The 26705-nt window shown below is 45.4% G+C and overlaps 1 protein-coding gene across 2 annotated transcripts in view; it reads right to left on the minus strand.

Annotated features, from left to right (window-relative positions):
- The window catches only part of LOC140482435 (IQ calmodulin-binding motif-containing protein 1-like), a 59313-nt gene that overhangs the window by 4155 nt on the left and 28453 nt on the right, over positions 1-26705 (minus strand). The window contains exons 8-13 of one of the 2 annotated variants that reach the window (XM_072579939.1): positions 25278-25387; positions 20638-20744; positions 19621-19763; positions 12918-13066; positions 10198-10329; positions 6571-6727 (exon numbers count right to left, since the gene is read on the minus strand). In XM_072579939.1, coding sequence (XP_072436040.1) covers positions 6571-6727; positions 10198-10329; positions 12918-13066; positions 19621-19763; positions 20638-20744; positions 25278-25387 — 798 coding nt within the window. Of the gene's footprint in view, positions 1-6570; positions 6728-10197; positions 10330-12917; positions 13067-19620; positions 19764-20637; positions 20748-25277; positions 25388-26705 lie in introns of both variants that reach the window. The other variant, XM_072579938.1, reaches the window with a different exon arrangement.

Raw genomic sequence — 26705 nt, forward strand, 5'->3', positions numbered from 1 at the left:
TTATGAGACTTATTTTGTCCTACCATGGCTCGATTTGTTTTCTTTCCTTGTCCAGTCTGTTCCCACTAACATCTGCAATTCTTTGACAATTTACATTACCTTCACATTTTCTGGACTGCAGGCACCAACCACCATGAACATTCAATCCCTCTAGGTGTCCATCCCTCATCAGGATGGTCTGAGGGCTCTCCACTTCTTCCTATATAAGGTTTCCACCAACACCCTCCTCCACCTGGTTGAGCTCAGCCTCACTTTGAACAACTTCTCCTTTAATTTCTCTTGCCTCCTTCAAGTCAAAAGTGTGGCTATGGGTACCCACAGAGGCCCCAGTTATGCCTGTATCTTTGTGGGAGATGTGGAACATTCTTTGTTTATAGCCCTACACTGGTCCCTCCCCGCAACTCTTTCTCACGTTTATTGTTGCAATCGTTGGTGCTGTTCCCTCTTTTACTTGGAATAGGAAAAGATTTTTCTCTCATCTTCACCTAATCCACCTGACTCCTCTTTTCAATTCCTTGACATCGCTGTTTCCATTTTTGGGAATAAGCTGACCAGTCATTTCCCCTAAAAACCCACCAACTCCCACAGTTACCTTTACTATACATCCTTACACCCTGATTCCTGTAAAGGCTCTCTTCAATTTTCCCAATTTCTCAGTCTCCGTTGTATCTGTTCACGGCGGGGGGGGGGGGGGGGGGCTCAGACATATTCGCCTTTTTCCTCAACCCTGCTACTGTGGTTGACAGGGCTCTTAGCGATGTCCTATCCATTCCCCATACTTCTGCCCTCAACCCCTTCCCTCCAACAAAAAGAAACGATAGGGTTATCCTTGTCCTCACTTTCCATCCCATCAGCCTCCACATTCAAAAGGATCGTAAGCTGCCATTTCCACCAACTCAAATGTGACAGCACTACCAGCCACAAATACCTCTCCCTTGTCAGCATTTCATAGGAATTGTTTCCTCTGGGGCATCCTGGGTCATTTCCCTCCCACTCCTGACACTTCCTCACACTCCCATGACACTTTCCCATGAAAAATCGCTGAAGGTGTAACAATTGCCCATTTACGTCCTGCCTTCACATTACCCAAGGCCTTCCAGGTGGAGCTATGATTTACTTATGCTTTATTCAGTCTACTTTACTGTATTTCCTATTCCTAATGTGGTCACCTGCACACTGAGAAGGGAAGCAGACTGGGTGACTGCTTTGCTCTGTCATAAAAATGACTCTAAGCTTCCAGTTACCTGCTACTTCAACACACCATCATGTTACCTGGCAGGGGAGATACCAGGGTCAAGAGTCTGTTCTTATCAGAATGGTGCCGAGTTGCAAGTCATCAGAGCTAGTGGGGATCATTGCTGGATAGTGATTGGATGTTGGAGGATCGTTTGGTTGGGCTGACCTGCTCTTGGTGGATCTTCATGCTGGCTTTGGCCTAATGCCAATTCAGGGACCAGCCAACCTCGAAGCTTTGACCTCATGAGCCACCTGCAACCCAGGCCAGGGGATTCGCAACACAGAGTGACTGAAGAAAGTGGAGGATCGTACACCTGTCGATCAGATGGTGTACATCAAGAAGGTTCTGCTGGAGTGCTGCGGGTTCGATGGGGGCCCACTCAGTTAAATATATTGATGGTAAACGTATGTCCTGTATGTACGAATGATTAATTCCGATCTCAATGTAAAGAAATGGAATGTATACATATGTATGGCACCACCAATTCTACAGATCATCAAAATACTTTATTCATAAAGTATACTTTTGAAATAATAAAAAAAAGTGTACATCCTGCAGGATTTCCCTGGGGCAGGCTATTTCAATGTGACCTGCATGAGCAGGAAGCAGTGTGAACAGCTCCTGAAGGTCTTCAAGGAGAAGGAAGGGGAACCTCTGTCTCCATCTTGTCGGCAGTCCGTTGTGCGTGCTTCCTGCGCAGAGGAGTCGGGTTGTTACGATTCATATGTACAACCCCCCCATGTCCCAGCAGCTGATGTCCTGACCTTCCTGAGAAGATACGTCCAGGTCGAGGGAGAAAGCACTGATGTGGTCGACCCTTTCGGGATCTGGACCAGCAAGCGGCAGGTCGATGCCAGTCAGAACATCCTCCACCCCAACCTCCAGCTTTGCTATTGGAGGGAGCAGAGGATACCCGACATATGCAGGGCAGCCGAAGGTGCACCGAACCTGCAGGAGGTCAGGCCACATGGTGGTGGACTGCAAGGTGACTAGCTGTCGGAACTGCAAGAAGGAGGGTCACCCGACCAAGGAATGCAAAGAGGCCAAGTGCTGTAATCTGTGCGGAGAAGTGGGCCACATGTACAAGGCCTGCCCAAGACGGGGGGGCCGACGCCTACGCACAGATGGCCGGAGATGGACCGCAAAAGGCCAACGTGGTACCACAAACCAGCAAAGGAACGGTGTCTGGTGGCACCCAGAAGGAAGGACAGGCTGGAGCGGAGCAGGCAGCAGCCAGTGGGGAGGTGCAGCAGCCGATTCAAGCTCCTACAGGACAGACGGAGGCAATGGAAGAGGAGGGAACCAAGGAGACAGAGGATGGGATTCCTGTAAAAAAAGCAGGAGGAGGAAAACCTGCCGGGTGCCCAAAGCCACCCAGCAAAGGGAGAAACGGCAGCTACATGAGGAGGATACGGGGCAGCTCTGCAGATGGTGAAGACGGGCACAAGGAGGGTAGTCACCAGAAGACGAGACAGAGCGCTGCGGGGTGAAAAGAGGGCAGCACCCCCCAAACAGCAAACGACAAACCCTCTGAGGGGACTGCGAAAGATCACCCCCATCCAGTGAGAACCTCAAGGTACACACCGCCCCACTACTCCAAGTAACTGGGAGCAGCGATCATCTGACAGCCTCGCTGTCAGATACACAACTGGTCTCTGTGATCCCTCGACCCGGCCCGATGATACCAGAACTTGGAAATGGCCCCAGGGTGGAGCCGGACAGCTACCTGAGCTCTGAGCGTGTCCAGCAGTTTGTTTATACCACAGGAATGCAGATAGCGACCCCAGAGAGACAGGACCAGTAGCAAATGGACACTGGTAACCACATAAACTGTTAAAATGGTGATAAAAATTGCCAATATTAATGTGCGTAGCATTAAATCTGCAATGCGATGTGTTTCTATGTTGGCCTTCCTGGCCAACGTTAAAGCCGACGTCCTGTTTCTGCAGGAGTGTGGGATATCGCACCTCAGCAGCTACAGGAGATGGTCCATGGGCCCACGAGCTCGACCATCAGTTTGGTCGGGGGGCAACGATAGCCGCGCCTCCGGCCTGGGTATATTGTTGCGAGCAGGCAACTTCATCTCAGAGGTTAAGGAGGTGGTGGGCGGGTGCCTCCTCGTCATTGATGTCATGGACAGAAACACTCCCCTGAGACTAATGTATACGCCCCAGCAGGCAAGAGTGAATGGTTAGCCATCCTGCAGCAGCTACCACTATTGCTGGCTACAACCATGCCGGTCATTCTGGCCGGAGACTTCAACTGTATCATTGATGCAGATGGATGTTCTGGCGGGGGGTGGAGATAGTAAACTGGACGCCATGTCCAGAGCCCTGATGGAAACGCTCAAAGATGCCAAGTCTTCAGCATCCCTGCAGCCGGAGCGCAGCGTAGATACACCTGGTCACGGGCAGACGGGTCTATCCGCTCAAGGATAGATTACCTGTTTGTGTCCTGAACGTTCTCGGTCAGATCCACCATCGTCAAGCCGGTGTTCTTCTCTGACCACTGCCTCCTGCTGGCCGACTTTCACCTACAGGACGAGCAGTGGGATGGTAAGGGAACGTAGAAGTTGAACACAAAGCTGTTGACCCCAGGAAATATTGAGAAGCTCAAGAGGGACTACGCAGGTTGGATAACCATGAATTCCCTCTGAGTCTCCAGCAGACTGGTGGGAAACAGTAAAAGGGAACATCAAGAGGTGTTCAGGAGGCGAGAGAGAGCTGGGGAAAACTGTCCCAATTCCAGGAAAGTATGCAGAACCTGCTCCTGCTGCAGATGATGGGGGTCGATGTCACGGAGGACCTCCAGGAGGTGTAGGGCCAGCAAGCCTCGCTCTTTGCCTCGGAGGCCTCCAGGATAATCTTCCGGTCCAGGGTCCGCTCCATGGAGCAGGACGAGACGTGCTCACGTTTCTTCTTCCAGAAGGTGCACAAAGAGAGCTCCGTGCTCAGCAGTTTGAAGGAAGAAAATGGCTTGATAACGTCATCTCAGGCTGACATCATGAGGATCAGCAAATCCTTCTATACCAGTCTGTATGACTCGAAGCCAACAGACAGCGCAGCCTCCCAATCATTCCTGTCCTCTATCACAGAGGTCTTAGATAACAGAACACAGGAGAGGCTGGACCAGCCGCCATCTCTGGACGAGCTGACCAAGGCCCTCAAGTCCTTCGAAAAGAATAAAACTCTCGGAAGCGAAGACTTACCGGTCGAGCTCTATTCCGCTCTGTGGGACTTGATTGGCCAGGACCTGCTAGAGGTGTACGTCAGTATGCTTCTGGCAGGTACCATGAGTGAATCCATGAGGAAAGGCATCATTACCCTCATCTACAAGTGGAAGGGGAAGAGGGAGGAAATCAGAAATTGGAGACCAATCTCACTGTTGAATGCAGATTACAAAATCTTGTGAAAGGTCATCGCCAACCGGGTCAGGTCTGCTCTGGGATCGGTGATCCACCTTGACCAAACCTGTGCCGTACCGGGCAGGAAGATCGCTGAGAGTCTCGCACTCCTCAGGGATACGATCGCCTATGTGCAGGACAGGAGGCTGGACACCTGCCTCATCAGCCTGGACCAGGAGAAAGCCTTTGATGGGATATCGCATATGTATATGAAAGATGTTCTCTCCAAAATGGGCTTTGGGGAGGGAATCTGCAATTGGATCAGACTGCTCTACACCAACATTGTCAGTGCAGTCTCAATCAATGGGTGGGAATTAGATAGCCTCCCCGTCAGATCTGGAGTTAGGCAAGGATGCCCTCTCTCTCCTGCCTTGTTTGTGTGCTGCATAGAGCCATTTGCCGAGTCCATCAAGAAGGATGCGAGCCTGAGAGGGGTGACTATTCCTGGCAGCGGGGGCCTACAGGTTAAGGCCTCCCTGTACATGGAGATCTGCCTGTGAGATCCTTTATGCAGGCCCGGACTCTCTTGCGCACTGCACGCTGCCCCCGAAGTGACTGTGGAGAGGATGAGACTGTCACACACCTCCTTCTGGAATGTGTCTATGCAAAGGAAATCTGGAGAGGAACGCAGTGGTGTTTGTCGAGGTTCGTCCCGAGCAGCTCCGTGATGCGGGACTCCGTGCTCTACGGTCTGTTCCCCAGGACACACACCGAGATGAACATCAACTGTGCCTGGAGGATCATCAACTCGGTCAAAGACGCTCTTTGGTCTGTCCGAAACCTGCTGATCTTCCAGGTGAAGGAGTTGACCCTGACTGAGTGTTGCAGACTGGCACATTCCAAGGTCCAGGATTACGCGCTGAGGGATGCGCTGAAGCTTGGGGCAGCTGCTGCCAAGGCACGGTGGGGAAAGACCATCTTGTAAGGTCTGCCTGCTTAAGAAGAACAGGGGGCCCAGTCAGTAATTGGGCCCCGCGGATGCCTCAGCAAAATATCTGGATGGTCAGTGTACAGACTTGTATATATGTATGATTAATTTCCAATCTCTATGTAAAGAAATGGAATGTGTATGTATGTATGGCATGACCAATTATATAGACATCAAAATAATTTTATGAATAAAGTATATTTTTGAAATGTAAAAAAAAAATCATGTTCCCTGGCCAACATTTCTGTCTCAGGCTTGTTCCAGTGTTCCAGTGAAGCTCAACACAAGCTGGAGGAACAACAGCTCCCATCCTGCTGAGGTATTTTACAGTCCTCAGGATTCAACGTTGAGTTTAACAATTTCAGCATATGAACACCTTCCTTCATATTTGTTACCCACCCCCAGGTCCTGTTCTGTATGGGTTTTCAACTTTCAATTAGTCACATTCCCCAGTAGCACCTGTTCAGCATTTGCCTCTCCCCTGGCTCATCATCAATGGTCCTTTTGTTTGCTTCTCCTTTTCTTTCTCTCTCTCTCTCCCCATCTATTTGACTCAGTCCTTTCTGCTACTGCCCCCGTTACTGGTACAAATACCACCATTTCCTAACTGCTTTCAGTTCTGGCAAAAGGCCACTGGATTTAAAATGTTAACTCTGTTTTTCTCTCTCCACAGATGCTGCCAGACCTGCATAGTTTCTCCAGCACTTTGTTTTTTTTGTTTCAAAACCCCATCTCTAGTTTGTCTACACACTGCTGAAACAAACAGGGTTCACACTAGGTATCAAATTCCTTGCTTTCAAAACTTTTAACATCTTTATAAATGCCTGGATTTCAAAATTGTTCTTTCTTGCTTGAGTACACTGTTATAAAATGCATAAAAATAAAGAGATACAGCCTTTATAGTGTCCAATGAAAGTACAGCATGAAAGGTCAGCAATGACATCCTTAGCTTCAATGACTTTCTGCTTTGAGGTTTAATAAGCAGTTAACAGGATGACTTACTCATCAGTAGTTCAATATCAGTGTTGATTTGGGCAAGCAGAGCCTCCTGCCGCTGCTCGGACTTCCGTTCCAAGTTTCTCTTCATCAGGTACTGACCCAACATCTCCTGAGCCTGGGAATGTCGCTCTTTTGTTCTCTCCTCAGACGCTTGAGGAACCTAAGGGGAATCATGGGTTAAAATGCTGCATCCGCTTCTGGCTGCCATACGTTAGAATCCTGAGGGTCCTTTTGTGGTGATCTTTGGATCACATTAGCCTGGGGATGGGGACCCCAGATCTGGGATGCAATGCCAGTTGCGATCAATGATATTGAACCCCAGAGAATACATGTGAATGGTTTTATTGAAGGTAGGTTGGAAGTGCAATTATTACATATTGCAATAAAATTGCACAAGTAAATGAATGGATCTTTTACAAATAAATGCCTGGTACTGTAATATAATCTACACTGAAGAGCATGAAACTTCCAGATCTCTCCGAACTTGAACTCTGCATTTCCAATTCACGCATAAGATCTCAGTCACCAAAATTACGCTGGCTTTGAAATCATCTAATCCCATTTGGGATTAACTAATTTCTAACCGAGTCCCTGCACCTTCAGTAAGTTTCCAAGGCTTTTGCATACCACTTTTTTTTTCCAAACACATCACAAAGCTTGATATATTAAGTTTTACAAAGGCACTGGCAGTCTGCATTGTGCGTTAGTTATTCAATTACCCCAACTTCTTACAAGGCTATATCCACTGTAGAGTGTTTGTGCTCCATGAAGAGTGCTGATGGGGTAGCCAGTCTATTTACATGCACTGGATTTTGGACAAGTGAAGTAAAGCAAATAATTATAGAGAGCAGGAAGCAGTCATCAGACAAGTAATGGAAAAGGTTGGAAATCTGTCTAAAGTCAGAAAAGCCTCGTCTCTGTCTAAATAAATTTATAACTTTTCAATGACTTTGGGATTGATTTAGATGTTACATGATCTTTCAAGGAATATAAAATTAATTTACAAATTCCATAACTTTTCCAGGTTTTCCATGATCCATGCGAGGTATGAATATCCACTGTTTATTTATCCAGCATATCATGTCTGCACTGGCTCTCCAAAAGAGCACCATGACTTGCTGCCTTTCTCGAAATCCCTGAATGTTATTTCTGTTTAAATAAGCATCTCGTTCCCTCTTGAATGCCAGAATTGAATATCCCTCCACAATCCAGGCATTTCATTCCAGACCCAAACCACTCATTGTATGATAAAGCACTTTTTCACATCACATTTGTTTCTCTTGCAAGTCACTTTAAATCATTGCCCTGTCACTCTTGAACCTTTAAGGAGAAGCAACAGCTCCCTTAAGCATTTTGAAAACTTCTATTAAATCTCTTTTCAGCTTTCTGCTCTCTGAGGAGGGCAGTCCTAACTGATGCAATCTATCCTCATAACTGAAGTTCATCATCCCTGGAACAATTCTTGTAAATCTCTCCTGCACTCTCTTCAATGGTTCACTTCTTTCTGATTGCATGGCACCCTGAACTGTACTATACTTCAACGAAAGAATATCAAGTATCTTATGGAAATTCAGCAACACTTCCTTGCAGCTTCTGTGGCAATTCCTCAGGAATAAGGATAACTAGCTTTGTCAAATTGGTGGGGGTGGTGGATGAGTAGTCCAATCTGACCCATAAATGATGCAGGGTGTTTCTTCTCTAGTTTGCGCTCTCTAGGTCAAGTGACTTTCAGGTATCAGTGGGAATGTTGCATTTGTTTAAAGAGGCTTTAAACAATGACAATGGGGCCTGCCCATCACAGTTGGTCGTGTGCGACCAGTGCCTTGATGAGAGGGATACTGGCCTGGGAGAGGATGAATGCCGATCCTGTCAGTGGACTGTCAAGATTTTGCAAATATTCCGATTATAAAACCCACGATACTTAGTGTATTCTTAGCCATGTTCTCTAACTGGCTTACCTGGCCTGGGCCTACATATGCATCCAGTTCCTTAGACATGTTGTTGACTCTTAACTGCCCTCTGAAATGGTCAAGCAAGTCATTCAGTTCAGCAAGAAATTAAAGATAAGTGATAATTTTTAAAATTCATTTTGTGGAACATGGGTGTCGCTGGCTGGGCCAATATTTCTTGCCCGTACCTGGTGATGACAAGGTGGTGATGAGCTGCCTTCTTGAATGACTGCAGCCCACGTACTGTAGTTAGGCCCACAATGTCATTAGAGAAAGAATTCCAGGATTTAGACCCAGTGACAATGAAGGAACAGTGATATATTTCCAAGTCAGGATGAGGAGAGGTTTACAGGAGAACTTGCAGGTGGTAGTGTTCCCATGTATCTGCTGCCCTTATCCTTCTAGATGGACATGGTCTTGGGTTTGGAAGGTGCTGTCAGAGGGTGTTGGGTGAATTTCAGCTGTGGATCCTGCAGATAGTACATGCTGCTGCCACTGAGAGTCTCTGGTGGACAGACAGGATGTTTGTGGATGTGCTGCCAATCAAGTGACTGCTTTTTCCTGGATGGTGTCAAGCTTCTTGAGTGTTGTTGGAGCTGCACCCATCCAGGAAAGTGGGGAGTATTCCAACTCACCACTGAGTTGTGCCTTATAGATGATGGACAGGCTATGGGGATTCAGTGAGTTACCCACTGCAGGATTCCTAGCCTCTGACCTGCTCTTACAGCCAGAGTGTTTATGTGGTGAGTCTAGTTTCTGGGCATTGCTAAAGATGAAGTCAAATATGTTTTTCCATCTTGTTGGTTCCCTCACCACCTGTTGCAGACCCAGCCTAGCAGCTATGTCCTTTAAGAGCCGCCAAGCTTGATCAGTAGTTCTGCTTCCGAGCCACTCTTGGAGGTGGACATTGAAACATCATATCCAGAGTACATTTTGCGTCTTTGCTATCCTCCAAGTGTTGTTCAACATGGAGGAGTATTGATTCATCAGCCAACGGATGAGAGTACATGGTAATCAGTAGGTTCTTTGCCATTACTTAACCTGAAGCCATGAGACTTCATGGATCCGGAGTCAATGTTTAGGACTCCAAGGTCAACTCCCTCCCAACTGTATACCTCTGTGCCACCACGTCTACTGGGTCTGTGTTGATTAGTCTGTGAGATAGCTCTTCCAATTTTGGCACGAGCCACGAGATGTTAGTAAGTTTGCAGTGTTGACAGGGCTGTTTCTGCCATTTTATTTTCTGGTGCGGAGGTCAACGCCAGGTGATCCATCCCGTTTCATTTCTTTGTAATGTTATAGCAAGTGATAGCTAAATGGCTTGCGAGGTTATTTGAGAGGCAATCACATCGCTGTGATCTGGAGTCACATATAGACCAGACAGGTGAGCATGGCAGATTTCCTTCCCTGAAGGACGTTAATGAATCCGATGGTTTTTTCCAACAAGGGTTTCTTGGTCATCAGTAAATTCTTACTTCCTTTTTCTTCAATTACTGAATACAAATTCAACCGTCTGCTTTGACGGGATTTGAACCCCGCAGAACATTGGCTGAGTTTCTGGATTAATAGTCTAGCAATAATTCCACTAGGTCATTGTGTCCCCTTCTGATTTTGCTCGTGACTCCCACATCCCATGAAAAAACAAATTTTTTTTTAAAAAGCTCTGGATCAGTATACTCACTGGATGAAGTTTGATATAAGCATCAACTTTAGCATGCAGTTTGAGCCTCCGTGTGTCAGTGAGACCTGATGGTCCCTGCCAGGGCATGATGCACGGACTCCGGTTTCGACGCTTTCTTAAGAACTTCAAGACCTGCACAAAAAAACCTGTCATGAAGCTCTTCTGAAAATCTGCTACTACACTAATAAAACTAATGCCCCTTTCTCTCACAATGAAAGTTCAAGATAATCCTTAAATTCCCAGACAAGGAAATTTGATATTTCAGTTAGGAATTCTGTACAATTCAAGCATAGAATTTCTTCAATCACAAACTAGGCTTCCCCAAATATGTATCACTTATGGATGACACCTTCCCAGTTGTTAGTAAAATGTCAAATATATAATAAATGGTAGACTTTTTTCAACACATGCACACAAATCCACTAGACTAAATAGTCATTTTGGGTGCAATCTTATAAAGCCCTGAATCACGTAGACTAAGGCAAGAAATCTGGGAGAACTAAAGTGAGAAGCCCAGCAAGGCCTTGCTTAATTTCAGGAATAACAAATCTAATTTTCCAACAGAGTTCTGTGCCAAGATGAGATTCACACTGGGAAATGTGAGAAATACAACAATGGGGATTATTGCTTATTCACAGAGAATCTCACCTCATAAATATGCAGTTTCCATTTCTACCATGCGCCAGATGAGAACACCTAACATGAAAGTCAGAGTGGGTATCTGGGAATGCCAGCTCGCTGCTTGGTCTACTGCACCTCTACGTTAGATACCAGGCACCAACATCTCAGGACATGTTCCATGAGCATTGGTCACATGCACTCTTCATCCTAGACATTGTAATTTGAATTTGCAGGCTCTCTGCACTACTATGGCACCTTTCAGATCCACCTACAGCCTTTCTCCTGCATTGTAATGCTATATCTTGGAGGACACCAGCACCTCTTGCTGCAGGACATTGAGTGTAGGCGCAGGTTCCCAGGCTGCAGACTGGACCAGGCTGTAACTCAGGATGGCTTGTTCATTCACCTTACGCCTACTTGAATGCTCACAGCATCTCTGCCTCAGCCTGCCTTGCCCTTTAGCAGACATAAAGCCAGATAGCTTGTCATGGTCATGGCCAGTCAGCCGTCAAGGAGGTGGATATGTTGCTGCATGTCATCATGCTGCAGAAGCTGATGCAGAGACACACTATGTATTTCTACGAAATGGCGGTATCTTGAATTCGGAGATTGGTGCTCAGTCACGTCAAGAGAGACGGTCTTCAGCCCCGAGGTGCCAGCACAGTAAGGGCATTGTCTCAGGCACAGTTTAGTTACTCCCTGTTTTTCTGGGGTTAGGTGGGGAGGAGGATTCAACTTTGGGCTCACGCCATACATCTTTCTGCCCAGCAATAGTTGTTTTCTCCTGCACTGACAGAAAGAGAGGGAGATTGGGTGGAATGAAGTGGGTGGCACAGTCGTGTCATGTGGATGTGGAGGAGATTAAATTCCACCAGCTTACTAATACCGAGTGATAATTATGAAATACCAGTCATTCTCTTTAGGAAATGAATTTGCCAATTCCAGACTGACAGCAATGCTACTGACTCTTCACTGCCTTCTGAAATGGCCTGGGAGAAAAAGTGAGGACTGCAGCTGCTGGAGAGTCAGAGTTGAAAAGTGTGATGCAGGAAAAGGACAATGGGTCAGTCAGCAACAGAGGAGCTGGAGAGGTGACATTTCAGGCATAAGCCCTTCATCAGGAATGTGGAGGGGGAAGGTGGCTGAGAGAGAAAATAGGGTGTGGCTTGGGAGAAGGTAGGTGGAATAGCGATAGGTGGATGCAGGTGGGAGGTGGTTGTGATAGCTTGGTTGGGAGTTTGGAATGAAAAGGTGGGAAGAAAGATGTACAGGTGTATCAGGTCAGGAGGGTAGTGCGAGTTGGAGGTTTGGACCTGGAGTGAAGTGAGGGTTGGAGAAATACTTAAACTGGTGAAGTCAATGTTGATGCCGTGTGGTGTAGGATCCAGAGGCAAAAGATGAGGCGTTCCTCCTCCAGTTGGCAAATGGCTTGGATTTGGTAGTGAAGGGGGTCCAGGATTTGCATGTCCTTGGAGAAGTGGGAGGGGGAGTTGAAATGGTTGGCCACAGGGTGATTGGATTGTATGGCATGTGTGGACCAGAGGTGTTCTCTGAAATGCTCCCATTGTAGAAGAGACCACATGGAGAGCAAGGCATGCAGTAAATGTGTTGGAAAATCTCTGCTGGATCTGAAATGATCCTATCGGGCCTTGGATGGAGGTGAAGGGGGAAGTGTGTGCCCAGGTTTTGCACTTTGTGCGGAAGCAAAGGTGCCAGGTATAGAGAGTGGGTTGGTGGGGAGTGTGGACCTAACAAAGGAGTCACAGAGGGAATAGACTCTGCAGAACACAGATAGCAGTGGGGGCCTGCCCACTTATTTATTTCTGAAATGGCCTGGGCAAACCACCTCGTTCAAGAGCAGCAAAATGTTGCTTGCCAGTGCCACCCACATCTCATTAAAAAATTTAGAATTTTTTTTTAAAAATGGCACCGTCTCCCTCAATTACTCAACATTTTAAACTTTGCAGATTAAGGTTACTCTGATTTCATGGTACCTCCAGTGCACAGCCACTCACTCTAAAAACTGTTACTACAAAATGAATCTCAACTTTTTCCCGGCTTCAGGTTTGCCATTTCAACATAATCACAAAAGCACTCACAGCTCTCTGGATCACAACAGCTGCTCTGAATTCCTTAAGGGCCTGCTTCTGTTTGTTGAAGTCCCTTCTGTGCCTGTATCCATGCCAAACCTTCTGAATCAGCAGTGCTGACCGTTCTCTCTCTTCCTGTAGGTACTTGTCCATCTCACCTGCACAGGATGCCAAATATTACACTGGGCATCGGGGATTAAGCAGAATTGGGGTAAAAAAAAGACAATGGTGCAAGGCATCCTGAATAGTTTTATTATGGATGTCCAAAATGTACATTAAAAAAAAAAATCAAAGCACTGGTCAGGTTGAGATGCTACGGGACAATAAATTATAGGAACACATAACATATATTGCCCTAAAATATGACCGAGAATAAATCTGATGCCATGACAGCTTTGCATAAAACCATACATTAATTCAAACACACTAAATATGTTATACAAGTAGTGTACAGTGCCATACACCGCACTGTGGTGGGGGGTGCAGTTTACTCAGAATCCAGGTTCATGAATAATCCTGAAGGCAAAGCTCATCTCAACTGCCTGCCTGTCTAATCTGTCCCATGAATATAGCACTCTCTGACCAAAACTTTACTTATAGAAGTATCTGTCAGACTTGTTCTCCCAGCTAAAGAGAGTTCTAAAGAGTCATTCACTCAAGCGAACCTCTTGAAAAGATAACAATAATACCTTTACATAATGCTGCACATAAGTTCATAAGACAAATTCATAAGATATAGGAGCAGAATTAGGCCATTCGGCCCATCGAATCTGTTCCATCATTCGATCATGGCTGATATGCTCCTCACCCCCATTTTCCTGCCTTCTCCCCATAACCCTTCAACCCATCACCAATTAAAAATTTGTCAGAAACCTCCTTAAACTTACTCACTGTCTCAGCATCCACCGCACTTTGGGATAGTGAATTCCACAAATTCACAACCCTTTGGGAGATGTAGTTTCTCCTCAACTCGGTTTTAAATTTGTTATCCCTTGTCCTTAGGGTATGGCCTCTCATCCTAGAATGCCCCACAAGAGGAAGCATCCGCTCTAAGTCTACCTTATCCACATCTTTTATCATCTTGAATACCTCAATTTGATCTCCCCTCGTTCTTCCAAATTCTAGAGAGTGTAGGCCTAAATTGTTCAATCTCTCTTCAAACGACAAACCCGTCATCGGAGATCAATCTAGCAAACCTCTTCTGTACTGCCTCCAATGCCACTACATCTTTCCTCAAATAAAGGGATCAAAACTGTGCACAATACTCTGGGTGCGGTCTCACCAATACCGTCTATAATTGCAACAATACTTCCTTACCTTTATATTCTATTCCATTAACTATGAAAGCCAATATTCCCATTCACTTTCTTTATTACATTGTAACTACATTGCAGTTTTCTGTGATTCATGAAAGAGGACACTCAGATCCCTCTGCACTATAGCACCCGAAGTCTCTCCCCCATGCAGAGCAATAAACATAGAAAACTTTACAACAACAGTAACTTGCAGTTATTTATATAGAGTCTTTTATACAGTAAAATATCTCAAAGAACTTCACACAAGATTTATCAAAGTCTGACAGCAAGCCCCAAAGGGAGACACAAGGATGTGTGACCAAAGGTTTGATCAAAGAAGTAAGATTTTCAAAACACCTTTAAGCACCAGTGAGAGGTAGAGAAACAAAGAGGTTCATGGAAGGGTGTAGAGCTTGGGGCATAGGTAGCTGAAGACACAGCTACTGATGGTAGAGTGCTAGAAATTGGTAATGTACAAGAGATGGGGGTTGCAGGCATTCAGAAATGAGAGAATATGGTGAGGTACAGGAGGTTCCAGAGATAGGGTGGGGTAAGGCCATGGAGGGATTTGAAAATGAGGATGAAAATTTTAATATTAAGACATGGCTAGAGCAAGGGAAGATACAAGTCTGTGAATGCAACAAAAGGAAGGTAGTGAGCACGTGACTACTTTCAAGGAAAAAAGAAGTTACAAACCTCAGTGGGTTAGAACATAGAACATAGAAGAATACAGCGCAGTACAGGCCCTTCGGCCCTCGATGTTGCGCCGATCAAAGCCCACCTAACCTACACTAGCCCACTATCCTCCATATACCTATCCAATGCCCGCTTAAATACCCATAAAGAGGGAGAGTCCACTACTGCTACTGGCAGGGCATTCCATGAACTTATGACTCGCTGAGTGAAGAACCTACCCCTAACATCAGCCCTATATCTACCCCCCCTTAATTTAAAGCTATGCCCCCTTGTAATAGCTGACTCCATACGTGGAAAAAGGTTCTCACTGTCAACCCTATCTAACCCTCTAATCATCTTGTACACCTCTATCAAGTCACCCCTAAACCTTCTTTTCTCCAATGAAAACAACCCCAAGTGCCTCAGCATTTCCTCATAGGATCTTCCTACCATACCAGGCAACATCCTGGTAAACTTCCTCTGCACCCGTTCCAGTGCCTCCACATCCTTCGTATAGTATGGCGACCAAAACTGCACACAATATTCCAGATGCGGCCGCACCAGAGTCTTATACAACTGCAGCATGACCTCAGGACTCCGGAACTCAATTCCTCTACCAATAAAAGCCAGTACGCCATATGCCTTCTTCACAGCACTATTTACCTGGGTGGCAACTTTCAGAGATCTGTGTACATGGACACCAAGATCCCTCTGCTCTTCCACACTACCAAGTATCCGACCATTAGCCCAGTACCCCATCTTTTTATTACTCTTACCAAAGTGAATCACCTCACACTTAGCTACATTGAACTCCATTTGCCACCTTTCTGCCCAGCTCTGCAGCTTCTCTATATCCCACTGTAACCTGCCACATCCTTCCTCACTGTCTACAACTCCTCCGACTTTCGTATCATCCGCAAACTTGCTCACCCAACCTTCTAACCCTTCCTCCAGGTCATTTATAAAAATGACAAACAGCAATGGTCCCAAAACAGATCCTTGCGGAACACCGCTAGTGACGGCACTCCAAGATGAACCTTTGCCATCAACTACTACCCTCTGTCTTCTTCCAGCCAGCCAATTCCTAATCCAAACCTCCAACTCACCCTCAATGCCATATCTCTGTATTTTCTGCAGTAGCCTACCATGGGGGACCTTATCAAACGCCTTACTAAAATCCATATACACCACATCTACCGCTTTCCCCTCATCTACCTCCTTAGTCACCTTCTCAAAGAATTCAATAAGGTTTGTGAGGCACGACCTGCCCTTCACAAAACCATGCTGACTATCCTTGATCACATTATTCTTATCCAGATGTGCATAAATCCTATCCCTTATAATTCTCTCTAAGACTTTGCCCACAACAGAAGTGAGACTCACTGGCCTATAGTTACTAGGATTATCCCTACTCCCCTTCTTGAACAAGGGAACCACGTTTGCTAGCCTCCAGTCCTCTGGCACTACTCCTGTAGACAAAGAGGACACAAAAATCAAGGCCAATGGCTCTGCAATCTCCTCCCATGCTTCCCAGAGAATCCTAGGATAAATGCCATCAGGCCCAGGGGACTTATCTATTTTCACCCTTGCCAGAATTTCCAACACCTCTTCTCTACATATCTCAAAGCCATCCATTCTACTTATTCGTGCCTCAGTATTCATATCGACAACAATGTCCTGTTCCTGAGTGAATACTGACGAAAAGTATTCATTCAGTGCCTCCCCAATCTCTTCAGCCTCCACACGCAACTTCCCATTACTATCCTTGATTGGACCTATTCCTACCCTAGTCATTCTTTTATTCCTAACATACCTATAGAAAGCCTTAGGGTTTTCCCTAATCCTACCAACTAAGGACCTTTCATGTCCCCTCCTTGCTGCTCTTAGCTCTCTCTTCAGGTCCTTCCGGGCTACCTTATAACTCTCAATCGCCCCTATCGAACCTTCACGCCTCATCTTTATAAAGGCCGCCCTCTTCCATTTAACAAGGGATTCCAATTCCTTATTAAACCACGGCTCCCTCACACGACCCTTTCCTCCCTGCCTGATAGGTACGTACTTATCAAGGACACTCAATAGTTGCTCCTTGAACAAGTTCCACATATCAATTACGCTCTTGCCTTGGAATCTACTTTTCCAATCCACACATCCTAAGTCATGCCTCAACACATCATAATTTCCCTGCCCCCAGCTATAACTCTTGCCCTGTAGTACACACTTATCCCTCTCCATCACTAGAGTAAAAATCACCGAATTGTGGTCACTGTCCCCAAAGTGCTCACCTACCTCTAGTTCTAATACCTGGCCTGGTTCGTTACCCAGAACCAAATCCAGTATGGCCTCACCTCTTGTTGGCTTATCTACATATTGTGTCAGGAAACTCTCCTGCACACATTGCACAAACACTGACCCATCTAACGAACTTGAGCTATAGCTTTCCCAATCAATATCAGGAAAGTTAAAGTCTCCCATAACAATCACCCTATTACTGTCACTCTTCTCCTGAATCATCTTCGCAATCCTTTCTTCAACGATTCTAGGACTATTAGGAGGCCTGTAAAAGACTCCTAACAGGGTGACCTCACCTCTCCTATTCCTAACCTCAACCCAAACTACCTCAGATGGCAAATCTTCGTCCATCTTCCTTTCCACCGCTGTAATACTATCTTTGACAAGCAAAGCCACACCCCCCCTCTTTTACCCCCACCTCTGACCCTACTAAAACATTTAACCCCTGGAACCTGCAACAGCCAATCCTGTCCCTGATCTAGCCATGTCTCCGTAATAGCCACAACATCGAAGTCCCAGGTACCAACCCACGCTGCAAGTTCACCTACCTTATTTCGTATACTTCTGGCATTAAAGTACACACACTTCAAGCCACCATCCTGTTTACAGGCACCCTCCTTTAAGATTGATGCCATATTCCTAACCTCCCTACACTCCAGGTCCTGCACCCTAAAGCTACAGTCTGGGTTCCCATGCCCCTGCAGAGTTAGGTTAAACCCTCCCCAAGAGCACTAGCAAACCTCCCCCCAAGGATACTGGTGCCCCTCAGGTTCAGGTGCAGACCATCCTATTTATAGAGGTCCCACCTTCCCCAGAAAGAACCCCAGTTATCCAAGTACCGAAATCCCTCCCTCCTGCACCATCCCTGTAGCCACGCATTTGACTGTTCTCTCTCCCTATTCCTCGACTCTCTATCACGTGGCACGGGTAACAAACCAGAGACAACAACTCTGTTCGTTCTAACTCTGAGCTTCCAACCTAGCTCCCTAAAAGCCTGTCTAACATCCTCAGCACTCCTCCTACCTATGTCATTGGTGCCAATATGGACCACGACTTCAGGCTGCTCCCCCTCCCCCTTAAGGACCCGGAAAACACGATCAGAGACATCACGTACCCTTGCACCTGGGAGGCAACATACCAAACGTGAGTCTCTCTCGTTCCCACAAAACCGCCTATCTATGCCCCGAACTATCGAGTCCCCAATTATTATTGCTCTGCTCTTCTCCACCCTTCCCTTCTGAGTAGCGGGGACAGGCTCCATGCCAGAGGCCTGAGCCCCGTCACTTACCCCTGGTCAGTCGTCCCCCCCACAAGTATCCAAAACGGTATACTTGTTCTTGAGGGGAACGACCACAGGAAGTCCCTGCACTGGCTGCTTCCTCCCAGTCCCCCTCACTGTCACCCATCTATCTGCCATCTTTGGGTTTGGCCTTTGTGCAGGTTTCACAAGATGTCTAGAAAGTTATCAATCATTGAAAAGGAGTGGCATGGTGGCTCAGTGGTTAGCCACAACACCAGGATCCCAGGTTCGATTCCAGCCTCAGGCGACTGACTGTGTGGAGTTTGCACATTCTCCCCGTGTCTGCGTGGGTTTCCTCCGGGTGCTCCGGTTTCCTCCCACAGTCCAAAGACATGCAGGTCATGTGAATTGGCCATGCTAAGTTGCCCATAGTGTTAGGTGCACTAATCAGAGGGGAATGAGTCTGGGCAGGTTACTCTTCGGAGGGTCAGTGTGGACTAGTTGGGCCGAAGGGGCTGTTTCCACACTGCAGGGAATCTAATCTGAAAATGTAAAGATAGGGATGTTTGGCTACATTCATATACACAGTGTTGATGAGGCCACATCTGGAGTATTGTGTCCAGTTTTGATCATCTTCTGTACAAAACAAGGATATAAATGCATTTGAAGCGATTCAGAGAAGGCTCACTTTACTGATATTTGGGATTGGAGATGGGGGCTGTGACCTTAGGAGGAAAGGCTGGGCCTATATTCATCGGAGTTTAGAAAAACAGTAGGATTTCTGACTGAATTATTTAAAATCCTGAGGGGACTTGATGCAGTGGTTGCTGAAAGGATGTTTCCCCTTCAGGGAGAGACTAAATGAGGGGCAGTTTAAAAATAAGGGTCTCCCATTTAAGACAGAGACGAGAAGTTTTTTATTTCTCTCAGAGGCTCTTCAGTCTTTGAAAATCTCTTTCCGAGAGAGCAATGGAGGCACGGTCATTGAACACTTTAAAGCATATGCTCTTGACTGATAGTCAAATGTTATTGGGGTGGGGTGAAAATGTGAAGTTGAGGCCACAGTCAGGTCAACCATGATCTTTTCAAAGATTAGAGCAGGCTAGAGGGATTGAATGGTCATCTCCAGCTCCCAATTCTTAAATTCATATTGTTATTTATAAGGTTCACAATAGAATGTGGAAACAGATACCATGTTGGAGCAGTCACTTACTTGCAGGAACTAATTCCAGTAAGCTCAGTTGCCGCTGTCGAAACTCTCGGAGAGCTCGATGTCGTCTTAGCTGAAGCTGACGTTTAAGCTCCTCCTCCTCTCTCTTCTTCTCCAGCTGTTGCATTTCCTGTTCACGTTTGGCCCTTAGTAATTAAATCAATTCTCATCAAACACAGCCAGAGCTCTACAGTCACTAACTATGCCACAAAATACAGCAGCAAGAGGCAGAGGTACAGGAATGGGTTGATCAATTCCTGAAGCTATTCCATTAACTCAGTTTGATTTGCCCACCAGTCTTCCATTTTCCAAGATACCCTTACTTAGCAAAAAAAAACTGATCTCAGGATCTCCACTGTGCAAAATCTGGAACAAAATGCTGGCTTTGCCAGCAAAACCCACAAACCATGAAAACATAAAGAAAATATAAACTTAACATCCCGAGGAACAGCCACAAGAGGATTATAAGATAAAACCTTGCACAAAAGAACATTTTTGATTAGATTAGATTACTTAGTGTGGAAACAGGCCCTTCGGCCCAACAAGTCCACACTGACCCTCCAAACAGCAATCCACCCAGACCCATTCCCCTACATTTACCCCTTCACCTGACACTACGGGCAATTTAGCACGGCCAATTCACCTAACCTGCACATCTTTGGACTGTGGGAGGAAACTGGAGCACCCGGAGGAAACCCACGCAGACTTGGGGAGAATGTGCAAACTCCACACAAAGTTGCCCTAGGCAGGAATTGAAATCATGTCTCTGGTGCTGTGAGGCAGCAGTGCTAACCACTGTGCCACACATTTTGGTTGTAGAAGTTGGGTTTAAAGCATCATAAAAGGAGGAGCGAGGGGCAGAGAGATTGAGGGAGGAAATGCCAAGACTAGGGAATGAACAGCTTGAAGGAATAACTGTCAAAGATGGGACAAAGTAATCCTCTTCCAAGCCATGCGTTCAAGTGACTGATTTGACTTAAAGGTAGAATATCAATTTATAAATAAGGCACAGAAGGATACCTGAAACTCCTTTGTAAAGTTGTCACCGCTTTCGGAAGACACTTCAACCGCTTTCTCGTCTGATATGCTCTCCATGATGCTTGGATCAGGCATGCACATCTGTGGAACTTCTTAAAAAAAGGTCAATGTTTGGTTTTCAGGTTGAAGTGCTTAAACTTAAAATATCTAGACTCCAAGCACATCAGTTCGGATAAAGTCTTGTTTTTGTTACTTTGCTCGGTAAATTGTTTCATAATGTTACTACCCTTTCTCTTTAGAATAAAGAGTGTGTGGAATCTCACATTAAGCCTAATATAGCTCTTTGAAAGAGCGATCCAATGAGTCCCACCTCTCAGCTCTTTCTCGTACAGCCTTGCAAATAGTTAAACTTTAAAGACATTAAAACATATGGAATAGGAGGAGTATACTATGGCTTGTTTTGCCTCCTCTATCATGGACCATTTCTACATCAACTCCATCTTCCTTTACATCTTATCCTTGATTTCTTATTAATCCAAAATTATCTGTGACCTCTTCTTGAACATAATCAATGACTAAGCATCTAAAAGTCTTGAAACACATTTCTCAGTGATGAAATTCTCTCTCATCTTGGCCATAACTCATGACGCTGGGACTATGCTCTCTGTTCCAAAAACACAAGGAGGGGATAACATCCTTGTCAAGCATCTTTACAATTTTCTCTGTTTCAGTTAGCACTATCATGTAAATGACCAAGAACGTACAAGTTATAACATGCTTTTCATCAACACAAATTCACTGTAATGTGATTGACGAATTGGGGACGCTGTTTCTGCAGTGCAGACATTTAAAACATGTATTGGCTGCAACGTGATTAGATTGCCAATACTTTAAGTGCTGCTTCTAAGGCGCAATGTTTCTATACTGCATGGTTGTACGAGAATGCAACCGCCAAATTGTAGAAGAATTGACTGAATGCTCAATCTACTTAATCTCTTCTTGTCGGTCAATCCATTCAACCTAAGAATCAATTGAGTAAATATATGTTGCACTCTCTCTGGTTCAAGTACCTTCTTTCTTGAGTGAGGGGACCAAAACTAAACACAATACTCTGGGTTTGGAGGAATATGAGCCGGGTGCTGGCAGGTGGGACTAGATTGGGTTGGGATATCTGGTCGGCATGGACGGGTTGGACCAAAGGGTCTGTTTCCATGCTGTACATCTCTATGACTTGAGAAGGAAACTGGTAAAGTCGACGTTAATGCCGTGTGGTTGGATGGTCCCAAGGCAGAAGAGGCGGCGTTCTTCCTCCAGTCTTCGAGTGACTTGGATTTGGCAGTGGATGCAGCTCAGGACTTGCATGTTCTTGGTGGAGTGGGAAGGGGAGTTGAAGTGGTCTGCCACAGGGCGGTGGAGTTGTTTCGTGTGTGTCCCCCAGAGATGTTCCTGGAGACATTCTGCGAGTTGGCATCCTGTCTCCCCAGTGTAATGGGCCCAAGAGCTGATGTTATGACACAGGGTAAACCCCTCTGCTAATTTAAACCAGCAACACAGAAAAGATTCACCATGTGCTGTAATCAGTTAAAATTTGAGAGGCAAAGAACTATCCCAGAAGCAAATGTTTAAAGTAAAAAAATTAACAACTTTATTCTTTAAGCCTAACAGAGAATATTAAAACTAACAACTATTTATAACTTCTTTCTCTTAAATCGATCTTTTACCTCTCATTCTACAATACTAATCCAATAAAAAATCCGATTAAGATTTTAAAAAGTCACATTTCAAACCCAGTCCGCTTTGCTGAGTTTCCTCTGTAGATTCTCTCTAGATTCAATGTTTTGCTGTACAAACACCTTTCCCAGACATTTACCTCTCAGAGATCTCTTAAACTCGTAGCCTCCACCTCTTGGCCTTTTGATAGTTCTCTCTCAACTGTTCAAAAATGTCCAGTTTTATACTCCAAAACATCAGACTGTTTCATTGGTTTTAGTATTTAATAATATTAAATTTAAACCTGATTGAGTTTGGTAACTTGGGGGCACAATTTAAACGGATGGTAGAATTTGAATTTGTTTTTGTCTCATGGCAGCCCAGCTTCTGCTAGCTGTTTCAACTTAGCATTATATTGTTACCTTGTTCCGGACTCTCTGTGCTTCTCTAAGTCCTTGCTCGCTTTTCAACTCTCTTAAAAGGTACAATACCTCTACACTTTCATAACACTGAACTGCCCACTCCTGCTCCTAATTCCTATACTCCTAAAGCCAACCTATTTTAACCATTGACATAGAACATAGAACATAGAAAAATACAGCGCAGTACAGGCCCTTCAGCCCTCGATGTTGCACCGACCGAAGCCTACCTAACCTACACTAGCCCAATAACATCCATATGCTTGTCCAATGCCCGCTTAAATGACCATAAAGAGGGAGAGTCCACCACTGCTACTGGCAGGGCATTCCATGAACTCACAACCCGCTGAGTAAAAGATCTACCCCTAACATCTGTCCTATACCTACCACCCCTTAATTTAAAGCTGTGTCCCCTGGTAACAGCTGACTCCATACGCGGAAAAAGGTTCTCACTGTCAACCCTATCTAAACCCCTAATCATCTTGTACACCTCTATCAAATCTCCCCTAAACCTCTTTTCTCCAATGAGAAAAGTCACAAGTGCCTCAGCCTTTCCTCATACGATCTTCCTACCATGCCAGGCAACATCCTGGTAAACCTCCTCTGCACTTGTTCCAATGCCTCCACATCCTTCCTGTAGTATGGCGACCAAAACTGCACACAATACTCCAGATGAGGCCGCACCAGAGTCTTATACAACTGCAACATGACCTCAGGACTCCGGAACTCTATTCCTCTACCAAAAAAGCCCAGTACACCATATGCCTTCTTCACAGCACTATTTACCTGGGTGGCAACTTTCAGAGATCTGTGTACATGGACACCAAGATCCCTCTGCTCATCCACACTACCAAGTAGTCTACCATTAGCCCAGTAATCCATCTTCTTGTTACTCCTACCAAAGTGAATGACTTCACACTTAGCTACATTGAATTCCATTTGCCACCTTACTGCCCAGCTCTGCAACTTATCTATATCGCGCTGTAACCTGCCACATCCTTCTTCGCTGTCCACAACTCCACCGACTTTCGTGTCATCCGCAAAGGGCACGACCTGCCCTTCACAAAACCATGCTGACTATCCTTGATCACATTATTCCTATCCAGATGTTCATAAATCCTATCCCTTACAATTCTCTCTAAGACTTTGCCCACAACAGAAGTGAGACTCACTGGTCTATAGTTACTCGGGCTATCCCTACTCCCCTTCTTGAACAAGGGGACCACATTCGCTATCCTCCAGTCTTCTGGCACTATTCCTGTAGACGATGACATAAAAATCAAGGCCAATGGCTCCGCTATCTCCTCCCTAGCTTCCCAGAGGATCATAGGATAAATGCCATCAGGCCCAGGGGACTTATCTATTTTCATCCTTTCCAGTATTCCCCAGACCTCTTCCCTACATACCTCAATGCCATCCATTCTAATCACTTGTGACTCAATATTCACAGCAGCAACAGTGTCCTGTTCCTGAGTGAATACTGACGAAAAGTATTGATTTAGGGTCTTACCAATCTCCTCCACCTCCACACACAACTTCCCACTACTATCCTTGACTGGACCGATACCTACCCTAGTCATCCTTTTGTTCCTGACATACCTATAGAAAGCCTTTGGGTTTTCCCTAATCCTACCAACTAAGGACTTTTCATGTCCCCTTTTCGCTGCTCTTCGCTCTCTCTTTAGATCCTTCCTGGCTGAACCTTCTGAACCCCAACTGAACCTTCACGCCTCATCTTTACATAGGCCGCCCTCTTCCCTTTCACAAGGGATTCCAATTCCTTATTAAACCACGGCTCCCTCACAAGACCCTTTATTCCCTGCCTGACTGGTACATACTTATCAAGGACACCCATTAGCTGTTCCTTGAACAATCTCCACATATCATTTGTGTTCTTCCCTTGAAGCCTATTTTTCCAATCCACTCATCCTAGGTCATGCCTCACCGCATCATAATTTCCCTGCCCCCAGCTATAACTGTTGCCCTGCAGTGCACACTTATCCCTCTCCATCACTAGAGTAAAAGTCACCGAGTTGTGGTCACTGCCCCCGAAGTGCTCACCTACCTCCAAGTCTAACACCTGGCCTGGTTCATTACCTCGAACCAAATCCAGTATAGCCTCACCTATTGTTGGCCTGTCTACATATTGTGTCAGGAAACCCTCCCGCACACATTGGACAAACACCGACCCATCTAACGAACTCGAGCTATAGCTTTCCCAGTCAATATCTGGGAAGTTAAAGTCCCCCATAACAACCACCCTGCTACTTTCACTCTTCTCCTGAATCATCCTCGCCATCCTTTCTTCTACGTCTCTAGGACTATTAATGACATCTATCATTAACACCTATTTTGCATCTAGATCGTTCCTTTATTACCATATCAGCACTCTCTTTGCCCTGGCCATCCTTGCCATCTATTTCACTTGCTCCCCCTCTCCCTTTGTCACGAGTATGAAAATCATTATTTTCTAGCCCGTCAGTTCAAAGATGTTACTGGACAAGAACATTAATTTTGCTCCAATGTATAACTATTGTAAGTAATAATACTTGCCTGTTGACTTACTCCTTGTGTGGACCCAGCATAAAGGAGTTCCAAAAGCTGATTTAACTCCTTGTCAAAACCTCTTCCTGTCCACTGTTTTCTCAAGAGAGGACGTAAGCCTGGGCAAGATACCACTGAAAGATTATTTTTCTGACTTTGCTAGACAGCTACTTCCATAAGAATTATTGCTAGATGCACAAAATATGTTCTGAGTTACAAATTATTTTTTGTATTAACTATATTCATTCAAGTTCTTTCCAATCTTTGGATGCATTGAAGTCGTAATTGTTCCAAAGGAGTCAAAGGGTTTCAGCATTCGACAAGAAAGTACAATTGAGGCTAAAATCAGATCAACAACAATCTGACTGAATAGCAAGGAAAGCTCAGACATTCCTGCTCCTACTTTGTATATTTGCATGATCTGGCAGCAAGACAGTCAGATAAAAGGTCGGCACAACATCAAGGGCCAAAGGGCCTGTACTGTTCTGTATTCTAAAACCAACTCCTCCTGCCCTTATCGAGATCAATGCTCTCAAATTGACTCAAATTCTGCCTTTATTCACCCTGGACCTCTGCTGGTGTGTTGTCATCAATTGCCACAGTTCCTATTACTGAGGGAAACTGCAGGAAAGGCCCAACAGGTAACCTTATATGCTTGAAGAACACTTGATTCTGTCATGTCTCTCTGAAGGAACTGCCCAAGAGTTATTCACCAGCTCTTCCACTGATGGCAGAATGGCCAACAGATCAGAGTTCCAACACACAGTTCCATTCAACAGGAAGCTAGTTTACAATGTTAAATGGACAGAATTGTCAGTCTACCAATTTCAACTTCAACTACTGGGTATCTGCCAGCAGAAATCAAGAATCAATCTTGCAGGAAGGAAAATCTGGAAACAACTATTGCCTTATGCAACTAAGCAAGACATCATGGAGCATAGAACACATAAGGGATCCATTCTGTCCATGAATGAATTAAGCTCAAAGCCATACTTTCTAAATGGTGAGAAAATTAATAAAGCCAAAGCACAAAGGGATCTGGGAGTGCTAGTCGAGGATTCTCTAAAGGTAAACATGCAGGTTGAGTCTGTGATTAAGAAAGCGAATGCAATGTTGTCTCTTATCTCAAGAGGGTTGGAATATAAAAGCAGAGATGTACTACTAAGACTTTATAAAGCTCTGGTTAGGCCCCATTTGGAGTACTGTGTCCAGTTTTGGTCCCCACACCTCAGGAAGGACATACTGGCACTGGAACGTGTCCAGCGGAGATTCACACGGATGATCCCTGGAATGACAGGTCTAGCATATGAGGAACGGCTGAGGATACTGGGATTGTATTCGTTGGAGTTTAGAAGATTAAGGGGAGATCTAATAGAGACGTACAAAATAATACATGGCTTTGAAAAGGTGGATGCTAGGAAATTGTTATTCTGTTAG

The sequence above is a fragment of the Chiloscyllium punctatum genome, chromosome 10 (assembly GCF_047496795.1).
Source record: "Chiloscyllium punctatum isolate Juve2018m chromosome 10, sChiPun1.3, whole genome shotgun sequence".
NCBI classification, from domain to species: Eukaryota; Metazoa; Chordata; class Chondrichthyes; order Orectolobiformes; family Hemiscylliidae; genus Chiloscyllium; species Chiloscyllium punctatum.